Raw genomic sequence first — 24,274 nt, 5'->3', positions numbered from 1 at the left:
TCCTAAATGCAGTCTTGTTGTCTTTATTTCCATACTTCTTCATGCCTACTGACTGAGGATTAGCCTGTCTTTTCTCTGCTCTCTCCAAATTCTTTATGGATGCTCTATGAAATCCCTGCATCATTATAAATAATCTCTGCTTCACCTCCAACTCCTACACAAAGAACCTACCCTACGCCTGCACTTCTCTGTGCTCCTTCTCCACGTGTGTCCTCCATGTCCTGACGTTATCCTCTCTACTGTATAATTCTACCTCCGTTAGAAATACCTTACTTTAGGACTTCCCTGGTGGCACAGTGGTTAAGAATCCGCCTGCCAATGCAGGGGACACAGGTTTGAGCCCTGGTCTGGGAAGATCCCACATACCGTGGAGCAACTAAGCCCGTGCACCACAACTACTGAGCCTGCACTCTAGAGCCTGTGAGCCACAACTACTGAGCCCACACGCCGCAACTACTGAAGCCCGTGCGCTTAGAGCCCATGCTCCACAACAGGAGAAGCCACCGCAATGAGAAGCCCACGCACCGCAATGAAGAGAAGCCCCCGCTCATCGCAACCAGAGAAAGCCCGCGCGCAGCAACAAAGACCCAATGCAGCCAAAAATAAATAAATAAAATAAATAAATTAAAAAAAAGAGAAATACCTTACTTTATATTTCTGACCTCTTTAAAAAAAAGGTTTACAGGTTTATGACTTTCAAGGTAATATAAAAAGTTTCAATAATAAAACATAATCCATCCAAAAGAAGCCAAGAAAGAGATGAAGAAAGAGGCAGCCACTCCTGATTGGTAGGTGGCAGGTTTAAGAAGCAAGAGAACTTACATACGGGGCTTGTCTTGGGTGGCCACAAGACAGGTAGATCTCCACGCCTGCCCGCCAGAAACTTAAAGAGTTTACATAGAGGCCTTAATGGGGTTCAGTCAGGTATACAGTCCATATGGTCCAACCACACATTACTCTCTCAAGGCTGCATCCTTGAAGTGGCTCCTAGCATAGGGATGGTGGGCAGGACGTACCTTCCAGCAGTATGCCTTCCATATGGGCATCTCCAAGAGGAGACATATATTCAATTCCATTGTAGCATACAGCACATTTAATTGCAAGTCTTTGTTGATTTGCCTGTCTCCCCTTGTAGTCTGTGAACTCCTTCATGGTAGTGACTCTATATTTTTTATATTCACTTTCTCTCCTTCAACAAAATGCCTGGCACACAGAAGGTGCTCAATAAATATTCCGATGAATCAGGCACGAATGAATAAAGGCACTCCTTCAGTGCGAGAATGGACCTATGTCTTCTGGACTCAAGCACATGAGAGTAATCCTTTACTGTGGGTCTTTTCTGTGGAGTTGATTGATTGATTGATTCATTAAACATGTATAGAGTGCCTGGTAGGTTTCAAGCGATGAGCCCATATAAAAAGAAGCATCCTCTGTACCTTTGAGAAAATGATTCTTTCAGTACAGAAAGCAGTGTTATTATATGTTGGTTAGTCATTCCTGCAGATGAATGCTGAGTAGATTGAAGAGTGGTTAAAGCTGAAGGCTTACACACCAGTGTGACATTGGACTTCCACGTCCCAGACCTGCTCCTCAGGATGGCCCTCCCCTGGTTTCATTTCCGCATAAGGAGGCTTATGCCTTTACTGGGCCTGCCTAAGGCGGCCAAGAGCAAAAGCTGCTGCAGACCAGAGCATGGCCGGGGCATATACAGGTGCACATATCAGGTGAGGTAAGCATGATGCAGAAAATGCATGTTTGGGGATCATGGCATCTTTCTAATACTCGTTCTTCCCCAAAGGCCCTAACTCACACGAGGCTTTCGCTGCTCATACCTAAGGAAGACGTGTTCCCTTTTATCTCCACGCGTCCCAAAGCCTGCTGTCTGCAACAACACGAAGCTCATTTACTTTAGGTTATCAGTTACTAATAATGAGAGCTTCCTTTCCTCATTCTAAGACAGCAAGTTCCTCTTTATTTCTTCCCTGTCGAAAACCTGCTTTCAGAAGAGAATCTGAAATTTCTCTACTATAAAAGTTTAAAAATTATTAGTTCAATGATACTGTCTAGTGGGTCTTCCTATCTAAACAGTATACCCGATTGATGCCTGGGATTATGTTCTAGGAAACATATACAAAGGCAGGTAGCCTAACTGAGGCTCCTGAAATTATTCCCGAAAGGTGGTTATTTTCGTTATCTGCCAGGCTGGACAACAGCAGGGCAGAGGAGAAAAGGTCAGGGAGGAAAAGAGATCAGGGTCAAGGGCGCAGGTAGAGCTTAGCCAGTAGAACGTCCGGGCTCAGCAGTCAGTTAAGGAGAATGAAGCTGTGCAGACAGTGCTCAGGGCAAGAAATTACACTGAGTGATGTGTGACAGGAGCTGGAGTTACATAACTATTTTGGTGCAGGCTGCAAAAAAAGGCAAAGGAAAAGGACCATGTCCTGGTTTGTCTCTTCTGCCTGAGAACATCTTTGATTTTTAAGCTTTCCACGCTCCCTAATAGGAAGATGAGGTGAAAAGGTCGGGGGAAGCTGTCAGAGGTAAAAGAAGAGGCTGGAGGGACTCAAATTCTTCTCGCCCTCGCGCCCCCCTCGCCGCCCTCCACCAAGGAAAGCCGGTGGAGTGAGTGTAGGCGGGCGCTGGGCGGGGCCTCTGGTGCATCCGCCCAGCAGCCGCCTCTGAGCACCATGGGAAAATCCTTCCTCCCGCGGACATGGCGTCCACCTGCCCGGCGGCAGCAGCCGGCGCCGGCGCCGCGCTCCGCGGGTGCGGGCAGAAGAGCAGTTGGAGCTTCGGTGGTGGGGCGGAAGGAGCTGGAGGGGGCGGCGGCGGCGTCGTCGTCGTCGTCGTCGTCGGTGACGCCGCGCGAGGGCCCGCGTGTTAAAGCTGAGGGCGTCCGGGCGGCGGACGGCTGGCAGCGGGCCGCGCGGCGCGCGCCGGCCCCGGGGCGCAGGCATGGGGTCCCGGGTGCTGCAGCTGCTTCGGCAGGGCGTGTGGGCCGCGCTCACCGGCGGCTGGTACCACGACCCGGATCAGAGCAAGTTCACTAACAGCTGCCACCTCTACCTGTGGCTGTTCCTGCTGCTGCTGCCCCTGGCCCTGCACCTGGTGAGTGGCGGCGTTCAAGCCCTGGGGAAACCTCCGAGTCTGCCTCGGGATGGAAGGGATGGGCAGTGATTCCCTAAGAGGCGGGATGGGGAGGGTCTTCGGGAATTTGGGACAGAGAAAGTAACGGGAAAGGAGAAGGGGCTCTCCGGCAGGAAAAAGAAGTAGGAAGGACTTTGGGGGCTCTGGGACTCATTAAGAATTGATGCCAGCTGTGCCAATGAGTCAGGCTCTGCGTGTCGCTGTGGAAGGTTGAACCTGTTTTGTACGTGCACGGTCCCAGGCCCCTTGGCTGGGTACCTTGTGATAATGTTTGGTAGAGGCTGCCGTGCATGATAGCCAAAAGGCAAAATGAAATGTTAAAAGCAAACCTGTTTCCGTTGTTTATCTTTTACCCCCTTTCCTCCTTTCTTGTTTTGCTTTGGGAAGGCAGGTTCAATGATCAGTTGCTCAATTGGCGATTTCCAGATCACTGTGTAAAGAAATCTGTAGAAAAATGTAATGATGGATCAATCTAATGTAATTTATTTGACCCTTTAGTGAGGTTACACAGTTGAGTGCTTGCTGAGTAACTGCACAGATGACCTTCTTAGGTAAACAAACCTTATTGAAACAATGTTTAACCTTATTTGAAACGCTCTACCAACAGGGTGCTCCGTGTCATATTAAATGTTAAGAATCTAATTTTGATATGTCTGTTGAAGGTCTTTATTCCTAAAACATAACTTGATCATGTTCTCCACAGCAAAAATCTTCGGTGAGTTTGCATGGCCGACAGAGTCCCAGTTTGACATTAGAGGTTGTCTGTGATTTGGCTCCCATTTATTGCTTTTCTGGTAGTTTAGACACAGGATCAGAATTCTGGCTCTGAAGTCAGGCTGCCTACATTAAATTTTGGGTTCACCTCTTACCAGTTCTCTGACCTTGGGCAAGTTACTTTTACCGTATCTGATTTTTAAAATTTTCTTACCTGTGAAATGAGAAGAACACTAGTACCAGATGTGAAGTGTTGTTTTGGGGATTAAATAAGCACATAAAGCAATCCATCTTTCTGGCTTGACCTGGGATTGGACTCAGACCTGGTGTAAATTTCCGTTTTGCTACTTATTAGCTGTTTGACCTGATAGTTGACCTATCTAAATCTTAGTTTTGTCATCCTTAAAATAGATGGGATAATGACCATTTCATGGGAAAAATAAGTAAATTTCATGTAAAAAGCACTTCACACAGTGGCTAATCCATGGAGACCCTTTAATAAATGGTTTCTTTTTAATAAATGTAAGTTTCCTCTTCTTCTGTGACCTTGTCCCTCCTGTTTCCTTAGCCTATAGGGCCCAATGTTTTCTCTTTGTCTAGAGGGGCAGCGCAGCAGAGAGAAGAGGAACACAAGCTTGGGTTCAGTCCTGGTTCTTCTGCTTACTGGTTGTGTGAGCTCAAGCAAGCTTGAGCTTTCTGGTGTGTAAAGCAGGACTAAGAGTACCTGCCTTATAGGGTGCATAGGAGGATTGAATGAATTAATGAATAGAGAACTGAATGAATTAATGAACAGTTGATTGAATGAATGAATGAAAGTACTTCTCAGTACTGACTTTATTTTTTCCCCATCATTCACTTGCCAAAATCGAAAGCCCACTGGAAAGGCCATCTCTGCCTAGGCTTCCCTGATCCCACTTACCTAGAATTAATTTCTCTTCTCTCTTGCCCTAATACCATTCTGTATTTCATGTCAGTACCATGGCACATTTTGAATTCTGTACTTCGTTGTTGGAACATGTATTTACCTCTACTCCTGGGTTGTGAGCTTTTTGATTTTTTCAGGACGTGGTTTTTGATTTTGTTGATTCATCTTGGTTTTCCTTGTTGTACTTAGCAAAGTGCCCTGCATTTGTCTCACAATGATCTCACACATAATAAACTGGTAGAAATAAAAATCAACCTGCCTCTCTTTCTCTTCCAACCAGCATTAGGTTGTCTACCTCACAACATATTTTGAGTATTTCCTGATAATGATCTAATCCCACTCCTCAGCAACAACCAGAGTAACATTTAATGTATATCCCTGCAGATGTTTTTTTATGAGCACGGGCTCATTTTTACGTAACTCCTTTTAAGATTTGATGTATGCATATGCTCGGAACCCTTAATTTCTACCTAATTATGCTTCATTGAGTAGCTTGATTTCTACTTTATATTTGTGAATAGGAAATTGTCCTTAGTTAAATTCCTCTTTAATGATATTTCAAAATAATTTATGGCTAAATCTCAAGAGTTTAGAAAGCAAAACACTGATACCTTAAATACTTTAATTCTTACATCAAACCAGTTATACTAAAATTTCTATGTTTTTATACCAGTGTGCTTTTAACGATTACAGAGTCATTTTATGTGAGTGCGTTTATTACATGGCTGCTTTTTAATATATAGCCTATCTTATTGAAAAAAATGCAGGTAGTCCTTTTCTTGCTCCGGTCTCTGAAAATAACCTTAGAAATAAAAGACCCTTCTTCCCCAGTGCAGCGTTCTGTTCTCTGGGTTTTGATGCCTAAATATATTTTTCTGCACTTCAATGCTGCCTGTGATTTTTAACATATTTCTCAGTTTGTTCCGCTTTTGAGAACTTGGTCCAAAAAAATCCCTGGCTGCTTGCTGAAGTTCTGTTATTTAAGGGGCCCTGAACTTTTCTGGGTTTTGCACAGTTTGATTAAACATGTTTAATCAAGACAGTTCCACTGCAGGGAGAATCCACACTTTTATTTAATGGGGACCTTGAATATGTAAATTAAAATTTTATTATTAATTATCGAGGCAAACTGATCTCTAAGCCCCAGCATTTACTTAGGTCTGGTTGGAAAATAGGTTATTTAGTAGCATTTATAAGCTATATATTTTCAAGAAATGCTCAAAAGTATGTACCTAAAAACGTTAGGTCTATTTAGATAGTTTGGAAAGAGTTTTACTTTGTTTTATTATCAGCCTACTTTTTTAAAAAAAAAAGTTTATTTATTTACTTGGTTGCGCTGGGTCTTAGTTGCGGCAGGCAGGCTGCTTAGTTGTGGCAGGCGGGCTCCTTAGTTGCGGCTCACTGGCTTCTTAGTTGCGGCATGCGAACTCTTAGTTGCAGCATGCATGTGGGATCTAGTTCCCGGACCAGGGATCGAACCTGGGCCCCCTGCATTGGGAGCACAGAGTCTTAACCACTGTGCCACCAGGGAAGTCCCATATCAGCCTACTTTTAATGTGGACCAACTGAAAGATGCGTTTGTCATTAGAGATGTTTAACCTTTCATTTATTACACATGGTCTTGTGCTTATTATTCTGAGATAACCAACAGAGATTCATGTGGAGCTTTAGGACAGGAGCATCCTGGGCGTGAGTCTCACCCTTAAGAAGTTCTGACAGCACCAGGCTAGTGTCAAAAGACGTCCCTGCTCTACTACCTATCAATTGTGTGATCTTGTGCAAGTCTCTTCACTTCTCCGGGCCTCAGTTTTCTCATCTGAAAAATGGGGATAGCGGGTTTTGCTTTATAGATTTAAGCAACTGAGATCCAGAGGGAGCGGGTTACTTCCTCAAGACCATCTAAGTAAGAGTAGTGATATTCAGAATTTTAGCTGAGGTCCTGTCGTCTCCAAGTCTGTGGCCTTGTCAGAGCACTGCGCCGCTGACCTGCTGTTCACGAGGGCATCCGAACTCCCTGAAACAGTGACCCCTCATCAGGGGAAGTTCTGATCATACTGGTGGAAGTAAGGTCAACCTGAGTAGTGGAAAAAATGGGGTGGAGCCTTCACATTCTTCAAGACCCCGTGCGGGGCAACGTTATATATGATTTTCACACAGAAAACCTGTCCTTTATTTTATGGCTGTAGCTTTATGTTTCCTCTGATTTTCTTGTCTGTTAGCCAGACTTGCTGTGTTTCCAGTTCTGCTTTTTAATTTAGCCTTGGAGACTTTTTTGATAAGAACCACATCATTTCTAATTGCTCTAATTATGATAAAATGGGATTACCTGTCACGGGGCCACGTAGCGCCAGATGTACAGTGGGTGCTCTGCACGCACTAGCTGTCATTGTCACACCTAGTTGGTGACTATCATGGTCTGTGGCCACTCACCATTTGGGTACATAACTATTTTTCTTTAGGTCTTATATGTCTTTGGCCACCCCTTTTTTCACTCCTACTTCAACACGGAAGATGAGTTTTATGTGAATTATGGAAAGGTGGTCTGTCCAAAAAGACACCCTTTCCTGGCTCAGGACCTGGGGACTGGAGTTCAGCCAGCATTTGACCCTGTCAGCTGGAGGCCTTTGTGCAGGGTGCAACCTGCACAACCTGAAACAGCAGGCCTGGCTGGTCCGTTTGATTGATGTTACTTTGTTGGACTGCTTGGTACGTTGCTGGTCCCAAAAGCGTAGCTCTCACCCTGGTCAATCCTAGCACTCATATTCAACTTCTTCCTAAGAAAGGCTTTTTCTGCTGTTGAATCACATGGTCTATACTTTGTCTCCTTTGATTCCGAGAAGCTTGTTGTCTGGTCCTTCTACTTGTGGGGACCTTATTTATTCTCACACTGAGATGCATGATGCTCCCCACTTTCCCATAATCCACTTGAATGTCTGAATTTCCTTCCTCCTTCCCTCACCTGTCTGAAACAGAGTGGGTTCGAAGTGCAAGGGCTGCAGCTTAGGGATGCTTGAAGGCATTCTTCTCCGGGCCCTGGGCTTCCAGACTCTGGCTGAATGCCATCCCATGCGGTTGTCTTAAAAATTTTGCTGCTCCAGATGGTTGTTTGGACTGTGTGTATGAAGGGCTTGGCTCTATGGGGACTTTGCTTTCCTGGTGCAAGCACTTTTACCAGGGATGTCCCCCTCCCTAGGGCATCCTAGGGCAGTCGTCTTCAATCTTTTCAATATGGCCTTTCTTGAGTGACGTTGCCCCCCTCCTGCAAAATTCCTTCTGCTTCTCCTCATCTTCTGCCATTTAGACACGTGGTCGTCTGCCAGCCAGTTGTGTTTTGTGTCTGTGACGAAAGAACCAGCACCTGCCTTGTTCTAGGATGTCGGCCTCCGCAGCACTCTCCAAAAAGAGTACTCTTTCCCCCTTTCCTTTCCGTTCTAGTATTGCAAGTTCATGACTGATTTTCTGGTGGTTAAATTTATGTCTCTGACCTCACTGGCACTTCCCTTAGTTTCTCCCAGTTAGTGACTATTTTATTTGGATGCTGCTCTCCTTACATATACTGTTATTTTTCCGATTGTAATGTCTAATACTTAATTTAGTAGGCTTGGTGTGATTTACTTATTTACTTAAATTAAAAAAAAAATTGAAATATAGTTGTTTCATGTTTTGGCTATTGTGAACAGTGCTGCCATGAACATAGGGGTGCATGTATCTTTTAAAATTATAGTTTTTTCTGGGTATATTCCCAGGAGTGGGATTGCTGGATGGTGTGATTTATTGTATATGGAAGGTGATACTTATCAGGTGATTATTGTTTTCTGATTTTAACCATTTGGTCTCCCAGATGATTCCTTTTACAAGCCACCCAACTTTATTCCCATTATGTCTACTCTAAATCTCTTTTCTACGTCCCATGAAAGTAAAAAATGGACTAGCTCTTAATGGTATTCAGATTTTTTCCTTCTCTTCTGATGGATTTTCCCCTTTAACATCATCATCATTATTATTATTATTATTACAGGTAATAATAACAGCCAACACTCACTGAGCACAGATAGACTGGCACTGTTAAAAGAGCTTGGCATGAGCTAAAGCATATCTTTCTCACAGTAACCCAGAGAGGCACTGTCATTATTCCCATTTTACAGTTGATGAAACTGGCATGTAGAGGTTGGTTAAGAAGCTTCAGGATCCATGGCTAGTCGTGACCTAATCAGAATTAGAGGCCAAGCAGTTGGAGCTGGTACCCCCTCGGCCACACCACATTGAATACAAGTAATTTCACAACAGGACCATCTATTTTCTGCACATTGGCATGAAGAGATCTAGAAACTGAACAGGTGCAAAGAAGTATGTAGGAAAAGTTAACTTTCCTCCCACACTTGTCTCTAGTACCTCATTCAAGAGGCAACCACCACACACAGTCTCTTGTGTGTTCTTCCAGTGACATTTTATACACGTGTGAGTGGAAGTGTGACGTGGGGCTGCTAGGTTTAGTCCCAAAGCAGCCTTCTTTGTCACCCACCGTCCCTTTCAATTTGCTCCGTAGAGGAGTTCTTTCTCTACTCTTAGATAAGAATGTGCAAGCCCCAGGACTTCAGGTCACAGGTAATACAAAGTCTTCTAGTTGCTTTAAGGAACAAAGCACAGACTTGACTGGGATTTCAGAATGTCTGTTTCCATATGGTGATCCAAGCAGGAAGGGGTATGAGGATGGCATGGTCTTTTTTCACTCTTTTCCCTCACACGCTGGCTAATGTTCTGATGCCTTTGGCATTGAAGAACAGGGAAGTGCTTTGTTGACAGGCACGGTGGTAAGCTGGCTCCCGGCTCTTGAAGCGTGGCTCACGTTCCCAGCTGACTCCCTCTGGCGAGGTCCTTCCACGTGTCCTGCAGAGACCCTGTTCTCCTTTCCAGGGCTCTCCCACCCACAGTTTCTTGGAGGAGGGCTGCTGCCTCTCTGTCCCACCTGGTTGCTTATTCCTTCCATACTTCCTTGGCATGTGGTGGTCCACCCCAGCTTTCCTCTGCTCCAGCGCCCTTTTGGACCTCTGAAGCGAACTCCTGGGATGTTTGCACACACGGTCCATGCAAACACTCACGTATTCTGTCCCCAAACAGACTCTGGGAGAGCAGGTCAACCCCAACCTAGCAACTTCTCCTTCATCCCTCCATCCGAGCTAGCCAGCCAGTGTCTCATCTTTTAGCTCTTCTGGGAAGAATCAGACATCAGACTCCCTGCCCAAATTGTCGGGGACCCATAGTAAGTCTTTGAGTGGCCCCACTGAAGCCTTCCTGTCGACTCTGGGGGAGAGAGACACAGGACTCACTGAACACCATGGTCCCCTCCAACAGTCTTCACAGGTCCTCTCATTCTGGACTCTATTACGTCCTCGCTTTTGGTGAGGGATGTTAGGGTTGTCTCGCTCATTGTCATGACCCATGTAGAAGTCTCTGGATGTGGTTTGTCCCAGAAGTTGCACTGAAATCTAATATCTATCCCACATTGGCTCTTTGGTCAACACTTTCAGTTGACTATTTCGTTGTATACGTATGCACCCATGTATCTGTACATATCCTTGTTCTTTCCACTTTACCTTTTCTACTTTTTCTCGGAGAGCATTACATAAAGGTCTTCTTCATTATTTTTAGGGTCAGCATGGTATTCCACTTTCTGAGTAAAGGGTGATTTATTTGACCTGTCCCCTTGAAGAATATTTAAGTTTTTCAGATGATTTTAAACCTAGTGCTAACATTTGGCTATTTGAATTGTTTCATTCAGTATTTGAACACATATATATCAGTCAGGAGATGCTGATTTGTGCTGATATAACAAATAGCCTCAGAATCTCATTGGTTTTACCAAGTTTATTTTGTTTTTATTCATATTATGTGTCCAACATGGTTAGTGGGGGAAGGGGAGCATGGTCAGCAGGCGGTCCTGCTCATCACAGGCATGTAGGTATCTAGGCTGATAGAACCCCCAATTTGGGTAGTTAGGGGCTCTGCTCCCCACCATCCTCACCTCATTACCCTGACCATTGCCAGTCACCATGGTGGATGCAGAGAGAGGGTGAGAAGCATGAACTAGCTCTTGAAGCTCCCACCTGGAAATGGCAGATACCTCTTGCACTCAGACATCTTTGTTAGGGCAAGTTGCATGGTCACATCTACCCAAGGGGAGGGGAAAGTACAGTCCCACTGTGTGTCCAGGGAAGAACTGGACCTATTCGTTGGACAACACTTATGTCTACAACAACAGACTGAGTGCCAGGTGTTTGGCTGGATATTGGGGAAACAACAGGCAAAAGATAGATTGGGGGGCTTCCCTGGTGGCGCAGTGGTTGGGAGTCTGCCTGCTGGTGCAGGAGACACGGGTTCGAGCCCTGGTCTGGGAGGATCCCACATGCCGCGGAGCGGCTGGGCCCGTGAGCCACGGCTGCTGAGCCTGCGCGTCTGGAGCCTGTGCCCCGCAACGGGAGGGGCCGCGATAGTGAAAGGCCCGCGCACCGCGATGAAGAGCGGTCCCCGCACCGCGATGAAGAGTGGCCCCCGCTTGCCGCAACTAGAGAAAGCCCTTGCACGAACCGGGGACCCAGCACAGCCAAAAATAAATAAATAAATAAATAAATAAAATAAATTTAAAAAGATAGATTGGTATCTCTCCTTATTAAGTTAACAGGTAAAGGTAAACAGACATGAATAACACAATGATTACTGTTATTACAAGGGAAGTACAAGGTGCTATACAGTAAAGACCTTATCCTGGCTTTGGTGTTTAGGAAGGCTTTCCAAAGGAAATAACTTCTAATCTGGAACCTGATGAATGATTAGTAGCTCGTCAAGCAAAGATGGTAGACCAAGAGACAGAGTTTGAGTTTCAGTCTCAGTATGGTAAGACACATTGATGAGTTCTTTTTTGGTCAAGTTTGAAGTAGGATATTATTTTTTATACCCCAATTTTTATTTTTGAAAAATTTCTAGTCTACAGAGAAGTTGCACATATAACACAATGAATACTGTATACCCTTCACTTCAATTCACCAGTTTTTAATGTTTTGCCACATTTGCTTCATCACTCTCTTATATATTTATACATTTAAAATTTTGCTGAATCGTTTGAGAATAAATTGCAAACATCAAGACACTTTCCCTCTAAAAACTTCATCAGGTGTCTCTTAAGGAGAAGGACATTCTCCCACATAATCATCACACTAAAAAAATGAACATTGATGTAATGCTGTTGTCTAATACATAGTTCTCATGCAGATTTCCCCAGTTATGCTAATGATGTCCAGCGTAGCTGAGCTTTTTGTTTTCTTTTTCTGGATCTAAGATTCAATCGAGGATCATGCATTGCTTTTAGTTGTCATGTCTCTGAATTGTCCTTTATTCTAGAACATGTTCTTCAAGTTTTTTTTTTTCTTCTGTGGCAATAAAAGTTGTTTTGCAGAATGTCCCACAGTTTGGATTTTTTTATTGTATCCTTGAGATTAGGTGTCTGATATGCATTTTTTGGCATGAATACTACCTAAGTGATGTGTCCTTGTCCTGTATCACATCAGAGGCACCCAATGTCATTCGCCCATTGGTGGTGCCAATAAGTTTGGTCATTGGTCAAGATGGTGTTGGCCAGATTTCTCTGTTGTAAAGGTACTCAGTTTCCTCTTGTATTTAACAAATAATCTGGGAGGGGAAACCTGGAGACTGTACATGCTATTGTATTCCCCCCAAATTTTTACTCATGGTTGTACCAAAAATTGATGATGGCTTACCTAAAATAATTACCAAAATGATGGCTGCAAAATGGTGATTTTCTATTTATTCATAGGTATTCTTCTGTGAAGAAAAGCTGTCCTTTTCCCCCTGCCTTGTAGTTTTGTTGTGTTTGTTAGTGTGGTCTCATAGATTCTTTTTTTTTTTTTGTTCAATGGATATTATTCATTCCTATCATCATTTTTTAAAATTTAAATATTTTATTTATCTCCAAACCAGATTTTTTAAAATAGAAGTATAGTTGATTTACAATTTTATTTTCGTTTCAGGTGTACAGTGTAGTGATTCAGTATTTTTACAGATTATATTCCATTAAAAGTTACTATAAAATAATGGCTGTAATTCCCTATGCTGTATAATATATCCTTGTTGCTTAACTATTTTACACATAGTTGTTTATATCTCTTAATCCCCTACCCTTAACTTGCCCCTCCCCTTCCCTCTCCCCACTGGTAACCACTAGTTTGTTCTCTATGTCTGTGAGTTTGTTTCTGCTTTGCTATATACATTCATTTGTTTTATTTTTCAGATTCCACATAAAATATATATATACAGTATTTGTCTTTCTCTGTCTGACTTATTTCACTAAGCGTAATACACTCTAGGTCCATCTACCTTATTGCAAATGGCAGAGTTTCATTCTTTTTATGGCTGAGTAATATTCCATTATACACACACACACACACACCCCCCACATCTTCTTTTTTTTTTTTGTCCAGAATTTTGGCTAGACATTTATTTATATCTTTGCATCTAGGCCCACATCTTCTTTATTCATTTATCCGTCGATGGACATTTAGATTGCTTCCGTATCTTGGCTATTGTAAACAGTGCTGCTATGAACATTGGACTGCATATATCTTTTCAAGTTGTTTTTTTCAGATATATACCCAGGAATTGAATTGCTGGATCATATGGTAGTTCTATTTTTAGTTTTTTGAGGAACCTCCATACTGTTTTCCATAGTGGATGCATGAATTTACATTTTCACCAACAGTGTACAACAGTTCCCTGTTCTCCACATCCTCTCCAGCATTTGTTATTTGTGGACTTTTTGATGATGGTCATTCTGACAGGTGTGAGGTGATAATCTCTTTATGGTTTTAATTTGTGTTTCTCTAATAAGTAGCAATGACGAGCATCTTTTCATGTGCCTGTTGGCCATCTGTATATCTTCTTTGGAAAAGTGTCTGTTTAGGTCTTCTGCCCATTTTTTGATTGGATTGTTTGTTTGTTTGTTTTTTTTTAACAACACTCCCACTTTTATTTATTTATTTATTTATTTTATTATTTTTAGCTGTGTTGGGTCTTTGTTTCTGTGCGAGGGCTTTCTCCAGTTGTGGCAAGCGGGGGCCATTCTTCATCGCGGTGCGCGGGCCTCTCACTATCGCGGCCTCTCGTTGCGGAGCACAGGCTCCAGACGCGCAGGCTCAGTAGTTGTGGCTCGCGGGCCTAGTTGCTCCGTGGCATGTGGGATCTTCCCAGACCAGGGCTCGAACCTGTGTCCCCTGCATTGGCAGGCAGACTCTCAACCACTGCGCCACCAGGGAAGCCCTGTTTGTTTGTTTTTTGATATCGAGTTATATGAGCTGTTTGTATATTTTGGATATTAAGCCCTTGTCAGTCACATTGTTTGCAAATATTTTCTCCCATCCAGTAGGTTGTCTTTTTGTTTTGATAGTGGTTTTCTTTTGCTGTGCAAAAGCCTTTAAGTTTAATTTGGTCCCATTTGTTTATTTTTGCTTTTATTTCTTTTGCCTTAGGAGACAGATCCAAAAATCCAAAAACTATTGCCACTATTTATGTCAAAGAGTGTTCTGCATATGTTTTCTTCCAGGAATTTTATGGTTTCAGGTCTTACACTTAGGTTTTTAATCCACTTTTAGTTTTTTGTTTGTTTGTTTGTTTTGTTTTTTTGTTTTTGTTTCATTATTTTTTTGGCTGCACCATGTGGCTTGTGGGATCTCAGTTCACCTGCCAGGGATTGAACTGGGCCACATCAGTGAAAGCCCAGAATCCTAACCACTAGCCCACCTCCCCATTTGGGATTTATTTTCACATATGGTGTGAGGAAATGTTCTAATCTCATTCTTAGAGCATTTAGCTGTCCAGTTTTCTCAGCAGAAGAGACTGTCTTTTCTCCATTGTGTACTCTTTCCTCTTTTGTCATAGTTCAAGTGTGTAGGTTTACTTCTGGGCTCTCTATTCTGTTCCATTGATCTATGTGTCTGTTTTTGTGCCAGTACCATGCTGTTTTGATTACTGCAGCTTTGTAGTATAGTCTAAAGTCAGGGAGTGTGATACCTCCAGCTTTGCTCTTTTTTCTCAAGATTGCTTTGGCAACTTGGGGTTTTCATGGTTCCATATGAATTTTAGGATTATGTGTTCTAGTTCTGTGAAAAATGTCATGGGTATTTTGATAGGAATTGCATGAAATCTGTTGATTGTATTGGGTAGCATGGACATTTTCATAATATGAATTCTTTCAATCCAAGAACACACAATATCTTTCCATGTCTTTTTATCATTTTCAAATTCCTTCATCAATATTTTATAGTTTCCAGGGTCTAGGTCTTTCACGTCCTTGGTTAAGTTTATTCTTAGGTATTTTATTCTTTTTGATGTGATTGTAAAGGGGATTGTTTCCTTAATTTCTCTTTGTGATAGTTCATTATTAGTGTATAGAAAAGCAACAGATTTCTGTACATTCATCTTGTATCCTGCAACTCTCCCCAGTCTTTTTGATATTAAGTTTACCCAAAATTTGGCAAGTGGTACCTTTTTCCAGCAGTTTTTGAGTCCTCTGGATATGTCCTCATCAGCTTTTGAGCACTTTCTTGCTTTCTAGCCCAACAAGTTAGTCCACACTTAGCTTATACATTTTCTACCCCAGCCCTGGAAAAACCAGTCATTACTCTAAGGAGCCCTGATCCTTTTGGTGGGAAATGGCATTTGGAATCCAAGATTTGGGGAAGCTATAGTTATATTTATTGCTTTGGGGTTGTCTTTGCTTCTAGGCCCTTTCAGTGGACAGAGCTAGGGGAGCATATCTACCTACCTATCTAGCGGTCGTCTACTGAGAGTTGTTCTGAAACCTTTATAATCTGATCCAAATTAAAGGATTCTTCTTCTCCTTCACCTGTTCCACATTTGTATCTCTTTTTTTCCCACAGTGAGAACTCTGGTTCCCAACAATATCATTTTTTCAATCCTAAAATATGCACAGGAATTACTAATCCCATACCTCTACCAAAAGAAAATGTTTTGGTTAAGTTCAAGATTGTTTTGTGTTTTTATTATTATTATTATTATTAAGAATACAGCAATAATGTGCTGTGAGAGTATTGTTTTCTAAAGTTACTTGGATTAATTATTTAAAAATTTTTTATTGAGATATAATTGACGTATAACATCACATTAGATTATGGTTTATGATGTAATGATTCAATATTTGTATAGGATTATTCCTTTTTTAAAAATACTTATTTTATTTATTTATTATTTATTTTATTTATTTATTTTAGCTGCACCGGGTCTTAGTTGCAGGATCTTCGTTGCGGCATGTGAACTTCTTAGTTGTGGCACGCAGGATCTTTAGTTGCAGCATGCGGACTTCTTAGTTGTGGCATGCAAACTCTTAGTTGTGGCATGCATGCAGGATCCAGTTCCCCGACCAGGGATCCAACCCGGATCCTCTGCATTGGGAGCGCAGAGTCTTACCCACTGGACCGCCAGGGAAGTCCCTAGGAATAATTCTTTATATTTGATATTTGAAATTGGATTAAATTGTTGTCTTTAGAGACGTTGGCAAGAACATTTTCAGTGGAGTGTTGGGGAGTAGCAGCCAGATTGCTGTGGGTAAGAGGCAATGGGAGGTGAAGGAATGAAGACAGGTTGTAAAGACAGTTCTTTCACGCAGGGAGTGAGAAATAGTACAAATCCAGTATCTGGAGAGAGATGTGGAGTCAAGGGAGGCTTATCCTTCCATGAAGTTTGGAAGAATCTTGAGGTTGGGGATGTGATTTGAATTCCCCCTTGGTCCCTGGTGTGATGCTTCGTACACAGTGGATAGTCAACTCACTCTTCCCATTAATGAAATCTAACTCATACGGGGATACGCAATTTTGGTAGAGCATATAACAGTCTGTGGTCAGGCCCATTTCAATATACTCACCACAGTGTGGTGGCCTGGATCCAGATCATTAAAAAGAGCTTGAAAACCAAGGTGTTACTCTTAGTATTGAATTGCCTTAAAGTTCAAATTTTGCTGTCATTTCCAAGATAACCTTTGTTTTATTACTTAGATGGCAATTATCTTTTTCTCTGTGGTATTTATTTAATAAATACAACTTTTTTCCCTACCATGGGAAACTTATATTTAAAATGAAAAGACCATTGGCTCAAATAAAAATGATTTTACCTCATTCATTGATATCAGCTGATCTTAAATATAGAAAACAAATGTAGAAGTTTTGGGACTGTGAGGGACCTTAGGTATTTTCTATATTGGATTATGTGTATGTTTTAGTTCCTTTCTCCAAATCTTTACCATCTCAAAAGAAAATCAAGAGAGCTAATAGTTATTTCCCATTGGTTTTCCTTGTCTTTTGATAATTTATTCTTCCTTGCAAGACTACAACTCGATACCTAATAATCGGGGAAGAATAAAAATCCCAGAAAATAAGAAACATCCCTGGGAATCCCTGAAACAAATATTTTACCAAGAAAACAATTGTCTGGCTTATTTCATAATAATTTTTTTCTTATTATATATTAACATTTCTGACTGTCTAGGCAAGCAATAAAATCATTTGCTCTGTAGCTCTTTACCCACCTCAGAACACCACATCTGAACTTATTGTTCCATGGTGTTGATGAATGATACGTAGATAATGATGATGATGATGATGACGTTGATGGTGATGGTGATAAATGACACTAGCATTTGGGTGCTTATTAGGTACCAGAAAATGCATTAGTACAATAATTAATTAATCCTGTTAGGAACTATATTCCTATTTCACAGAAGAAATGGACATTTATGAAGGCTAAATAACTTCCCTAAGGTTGCAAAATTGTTAAATTGAGAAAAGTTTGCAACATATAGACACGCATTACCATCATAAATGTTTATTTATTCACCAAGATTTTTGAGCATCTATTTGCTGGATACCAGGCTAGGTATTGAGAGTATAATGGAGAACAAGACAGACCCGGTTCCTGTCTTCATGGAACCGACCATCTTTACATGGCTCTTGTGAATAAGTAAGAATCAATAAGAAAACTATAAACACCTTGAAAAGTGACAGAAATAGACAATTGACACAGAGATATATACACACATACATATATATATCAAATATACACATGAGTGATTATTTTACTAACAGTCCAAGAAGTACATATTAAAATAATGTGAGTTTGGCATATCTAGGTTACAAAGATTTAAAAGGTAGTACCTAATGAGCTTTAAATAAATAACCATTCTCAAAAATTCAGAGGGATATATGTACAAGATGAGTCACTATTTGTTATAGCAAAAGACTAGAAACAGGTATCGACTGATAGAGAACGAGTTAATGAATTATGTATGATGCATCCATATCTCGGAGTACTGTAGTTGTGAAAAAGGGAATGGGAGAGTAGACTGCTGCAGAGTGATCTCCAGGATCTATTATTAAGTAGAAAAAAAGCAGAAGCTAAAATGAGACTAAAAATGAGGAAGGAAATAAGAAGCATATGTCTAGTTGCGTTTTTTTTTCAAGAAGACACAATAAAAGGATAAATAAAAAAAAACAAATAGAAAAGTAAAGGAAATAGAAAGACTGAGGGATGGCAACAGAGCTGGAAACAAGGAGTGAATCTTTTTTTTTTTTTAACATCTTTATTGGTGTATAATTGCTTTACAATGTTGTGTTAGTTTCTGCTGTATAACAGTGAATTGGCTATATGTATACATATATCCCCATATCCCCTCCCTTTTGCGTCTCCCTCCCACCCTCCCTATCCCACCCCTCTAGGTGGTCACAAAGCACCGAGCTGATCTCTCTGTGCTATGCTGCTGCTTCCCACTAGCTAGCTATTTTACGTTTGGTAGTGTATATATGTCAATGCTACTCTCTCACTTTGTCCCAGCTTACCCTTCCCCCTCCCCGTGTCCTCAAGTCCATTCTCTATGTCTGTGTCTTTATTCCTGTCCTGCCCCTAGGTTCATTAGAACCTTTTTTTTTTTTTTTTTTAGATTCCATATATATGTGTTAGCATATGGTATTTGTTTTTCTCTTTCTGACTTACTTCACTCTGTATGACAGACTCTAGGTCCATCCACTTCACTATAAATAACTCAATTTCATTTCCTTTTATGGCTGAGTAATATTCCATTGTATATATGTGCCACATCTTCTTTATCCATTCATCTGTCGATGGACACTTAGGTTGTTTCCGTGTCCTGGCTATTGTAAATAGTGCTGCAGTGAACATTGTGGTACATGACTCTTCTTGAATTATGGTTTTCTCAGGGTATATGCCCAGTAGTGGGATTGCTGAGTCATATGGTAGTTCTATTTTTAGTTTTTTAAGGAACCTCCAGTCCTCCATGGTGGCTGTATCGATTTACATTCCCACCAACAGTGCAAGAGGGTTCCCTTTTCTCCACACCCTCTCCAGCATTTATTGTTTGTAGATATTTTGATGATGGCCACAGGAATGAATCTTGTTTGGTAGTTTGGTGGCATACTCAAACAAAAAAGATTTCAAATGACTTTAAACACAGTTTCTAGGCCTACTGGGATATAACCTAAAGATGAAAAACACCACAAAAAAATCTTAAATTGTGTTTGGTTACCTTATTGTCATCAATAAGATTTTATATTATTTGTTTGAAATTATTATATATAGATAGATAAAGACAATAAGAAATTATGTTAATATTTTCAGGAATCCAGATTTCAGCAATAAGAGAAAACAGGTACAAATCAAGTCACAGAAGTTACTTAGAACCTTATAATCTTCCATTTGAATTGGAAATACCCATCTGAAATCATGATTTATTTTTTCTAAAAAAAAAATGCATATTTTTTTTAGCTGTGTCTATTTAACCACCTGGAAGCAATGATAACCCAATAAGGATGTACAAATCTCACACACTCAGATTCTGGTCTCTATTTTAAAAATTTATTTATTTATTTATCTGGCTGCGCTGGGTCTTAGTTGCGGCAGGTGGGATCTTCGTTGCCATGTGTGGGATCTTTTTTTTTTTTTTTTTTTTTAGTTGCTGCAGCTGGGGTCTTTTTTAGTTGTGGCATGCAGGATCTAGTTCCCTGACCAGGGATCGAACCTGGGCCCCCTGCATTGGGAGCGTGCAGTCAGCTGTTGGATCACCAGGGAAGTCCCAGATTTTGGCCTCTAAACACCATTTCCTTCTAAAAGGAAGTAGGGCTCTTTGGAGAAGTGACCCATTCCAGGTCTGGGCCAGAAAATGTACACGAGGAGCCTAAGGTCCAAGAAGCTGTGGCAGAATACTAGGGTCACGTTGAAAGGCTTGGGGGGGTAAACTTGTAGACGCTGGCCCAAGGTGGGTCAGTTTGAGCACCCATGAGGTTATAGCATAATGCTGTGCATTTAGGAGTGGAGTGCATCCTATAGGAAGACCAGACATTAATGCTGTCACACGGGAGCTGTACTGGATGCGAAAGGGCTCAGCTCTCCCCCCTGGTGTAGCTGGTATGCCAGCAGCAAGACTTGCCCCCAGGCCTGCGACCAGTCTGTGGTTAGCCCCAGGGTGGGGTGGAGGGGAGGGCCTCAGTGTCTCCAACTGTGAGGAACTGGAGAAGCAGCGTTGACACCAAGGAAGAGACATACCATCCTACTCATATCCCTTGGTTATCAGAAAATCTTCCCTTCTTAGCAATCTCCACTCCCTTTGCACAGAGGTACACCCCCTATTCCCACCACCAGGCCCAATTCCTTAAGCTCTTTCCTTGCTCTGACTCATGAGATTGGGGCCCATGGTCCCCCTTTCCCTCATCCGGTGCGTCTCTTGGTGCTGGTCTCCTGACGTGACGTCACTGCTGCAGGATGCTCTCTCTCTCACAAGCCCCATATCTGTCATCTCAGGAGCACTTACCAAGCAGCCAGTGTGGGAGCCCCGAGTCCTCACTGTGAGTCAGCGACTTCCTGGGACTTCTCCCTATACTTGGCTTTGTCAGCTCCTGAGGAAAGCACAGTTTGTCCTTGCCACTGTTTGGGAGCCTTGAAAACGTGTGTGACGGAGGTCAGGGCTCAACAGAATTGCTGAAGCCAGGAAAGGCCATGATGCTGACTGTGGATCAGGGACTGTGGGATGTACAAGAGGAGACTCAGCCCTTGCATTCAAGAAGTTTATCTAAAAAATAGTACAAATTAACTTATTTACAAAGCAGAAAAAGACTCACAGACATAGAAAACAAACTTATGGTTATGAAAGGGGAAAGGCGGGGGAGGGATAAATTAAGAGTATGGGATTAACATATAAACACCACTATATATAAAATAGATAAACACACAGGGAACTGCACTTCGCTGTACAGTGGAAACTAACACAACATTGTAAAACAACTATACCCCAATTAAAAAAAAAAGAAACTAATTTATAATATAAAATAATAGATAAACAAGGACCTACTGTATAGCACAGGGAACTATATTCAGTATCTTGTAATAACCTATAATGGAAAAGAATCTGAAAAATTATATATATATATAATTTTGCTGTACACCTATAAATAACACAATATTGTAAATCAACTATACTTCAATTAAAAAAAGCTCAAAAGCGAAAAAAAAGGGTTATAATTACCGGAAAGGAGAGTCCATAAAAGTGAGAGAACCTTCTGTGAGTGGCACAAATCACAGCTGATTTGGAAATCAGAGTGCTTACCACATAGTATTCACTAAACCATTTACCAACAATGAAGATCAATGAACATCAATGAAGAATGGTAAACATAACCTGTGATGTTGCCAAGAAAGGTGTATCCTGACTTTTCTCCTCATGTCCTTGTCATTCATTGCTTCTTTGTGTTCTTTCCTTGGCTTCATTGCCCCTTTTCCCTTCAACGTGGGCCTTCTCTTCAAGCGTATCTCTGCATTTCATTATCTTCTCTTTCCCTTGAGCCCAGCTAGTCTGGTGGCTTCGCCTGTCGCATCTGTGCTAAGGGTAGGCACCTGCCCTCACCCAGATTCCTGCTCCATGTCTTGCATTGTCCATTTTCCTGCACCATATTCGCCGTCCAGCTTCTCCACGAAGCCCTTCACAACAGCTCCTGTCCCCTGTGATGTCCTCCACCTCTCGCTGGCTGGCCTCACGCTCAGTGGGAGTGTCTACCTGAGAGAGCCCTTCGGTTGCGTGTCACTGTGTATTGCTTGTACACCATCTTAACCTCATCTCGACATCTAGGTAGTTTACTCCTGAGGCCACTTTGGTTTGGGGTTTTGCCCTTGTTGGGGAACAGCAGAGCATACTCTTGTTAATCAGTGATCAAGAGTCTGGGGGCTCAGCAGGGCTTCAGCAGAAAAGGTTTAGAACTAGTGTAAGGAGTGCTGGAGAGAGTTAAGTGTAGGTATTTGCATAGGGCAGTGATGTGATTAAAAGGGTGCTTGAGAGGGACTATCCCGAAAACTGTAGAGCAGAGGTGGGGAGATTAGCACACAGGGCCCCCAGCTGGGATGGAGGGGGGACTGAAATGGCCCAGCAGCATCCTGCCATCTGCTCCTCCCATCTCTCCAGCCTCATCTCAATTCATCCCTCCTCCCTCTCAATGGTGCAGGCAGCTGCACCCTCTGAGACCACTTTAGCTTTTGCCCACTGTTCCCACTGCCTGAAGTCTCCCCACTCGCCCTTCCAGGGTGACTCTAGTTCATCTTTCAGTGCTCAAGTTAAATGCCATTTCTTCTAGGATTATTCCCTGACACTCCAAACTAGGTTAGGTCCCTTTGCTGGATAAAAATAGATTAATTTTGTAATTAGTTGTAATTAGTCTGCGCTATCATGGAAGCCCCTCGAAGACAGATGTTTGTTTGCATTTGTGTTCACAGCTCTCTCCCCAGCACCAAGCACAGTGCCTGGCAGGGAGTATGTGCAACAAGTCCTTGAGAAAGGCTGAGTAGGGAGCTTGATCGTTTCTGTGATCCAGCTAGTTGTCTCGGGCTGTGACTTGTAACTTACTCTGGGCAACGGACACTTGTTGAATGGATACACCTTGATCTGGAGAGAGTCTGGGAGAATCAGTGGACTCTTGATGAACCGGTCCTGCTTAACTTCCGTGTTCAGACAGAGGAGCCCGGTGTGATTTGGTTGTTCATGTTTCTTGGTTGGAAATTGCCGTATATCATCAAAAGTGTCATAAAAAATAATTACATTTAAAAATTGTGGTAAAATGCACATAAAATTTACCATCTTAATCTTTATTTATTTATTTTTGGCTGTGTTGGGTCTTCGTTTCCGTGCGAGGGCTTTCTCTAGTTGCGGTGAGCGGGGGCCACTCCTCATCGCGGTGCGTGGGCCTCTCACTATCGCGGCCTCTCTTGTTGCGGAACACAGGCTCCAGACACGCGGGCTCAGTAGTTGTGGCTCACGGGCCTAGTTGCTCCGTGGCATGTGGGATCTTCCCAGACCAGGGCTCGAACCCGTGTCCCCTGCATTGGCAGGCAGACTGTCAACCACTGTGCCACCAGGGATGCCCTAGCATTATGTTCTTAAGATATATCTGTGTTGTAGCATGTGTCGAAATTCCCTTCCCTTTTAAGATTGAATAATATTTTATATATATATATATACATACACACATATGTCTATCACATTTTGTTTATCCATTCATCCATTGTTAGACACTTGGGTTGCTTCCACCTCTTGACTATTGTGAATAATACTGCTGTGAAAATGGGTGTACTCTTGAGGACCCTGCTCTCAATTCTTTTGGATCAGATAGTTATTCTATGTTTAATTTTTTGAGGAAGTGCCATTAGTTTTCCATAAATAATAACTTTAAAGTAAAAAAATAGCAGCTTACCATAGATAGCCTTTCCAAGTAGTCACCTTGTAAGATTACTTATTTATTCCAACAAACCTGCCATTGATCCTGTTGGTCTCAGACTTTCTTTTAGCAGGGCCTCTGCAGTTTCTGCTGGTTTGGGAAGCAGAATGTGTAAAGAAAAAGGTTAGTAGTTCAACTCATTTTTGCCTCACTGTTCCTTTTAAAAAGGACTATTACTGACTGATTTTAATCTTTTGCTCAAAAATTTTGAAGATTTTGAAGACTATTGCTTAAAAATTAAAACATGTAACATAATTCATTAAATTTAAATATTAATTAAAACCCATTTTAAATTTTGTGACACTAAACATTTTTTATATCATTTGGGTTTTTTTTTTTTAATACCTCTTTTTTATGGCCTTGCCACACGGCTTGTGGGAATCTAAATTTGAACCGGCATCCTTGGCAGTGAAAGCGCAGAGTCCTACCCACTGGACTGCCAGGGAATTCCCTATTATTTAGGTATTTTTTTTTTGATATAAATTTATTTTATTTACTTATTTTTGGCTGCATTGGGTCTTCGTTGCTGTGCACGGGCTTTCTCTAGTTGCGGCGAGCGGGGGCTGCTCTTCGTTGCGGTGCACGGAGTTCTCATTGCGGTGGCTTTTCTTGCTGCGGAGCATGGGCTCTAGGCGCGCTGGTCTTA

At 42.0% G+C, this 24,274-nt stretch overlaps 1 protein-coding gene across 4 annotated transcripts in view; it reads left to right on the top strand.

The window, feature by feature from the left end:
- The first annotated feature begins 2,701 nt into the window (after positions 1–2,701).
- The window catches only part of PCNX2 (pecanex 2), a 283,000-nt gene continuing 261,427 nt past the window's right edge, over positions 2,702–24,274 (top strand). For all 4 annotated transcript variants that reach the window (XM_057531598.1, XM_057531597.1, XM_057531596.1 and 1 more), the window contains exon 1: positions 2,702–3,105. In XM_057531598.1, coding sequence (XP_057387581.1) covers positions 2,953–3,105 — 153 coding nt within the window. In that variant the 5' untranslated portion in view covers positions 2,702–2,952. The remainder of the gene's footprint in view (positions 3,106–24,274) is intronic.

Source organism: Balaenoptera acutorostrata, chromosome 16, assembly GCF_949987535.1.
Source record: "Balaenoptera acutorostrata chromosome 16, mBalAcu1.1, whole genome shotgun sequence".
NCBI classification, from domain to species: Eukaryota; Metazoa; Chordata; class Mammalia; order Artiodactyla; family Balaenopteridae; genus Balaenoptera; species Balaenoptera acutorostrata.
Note: the sequence above shows the minus strand (reverse complement) of the source record. Positions and strands in the feature narration are given on the sequence as shown.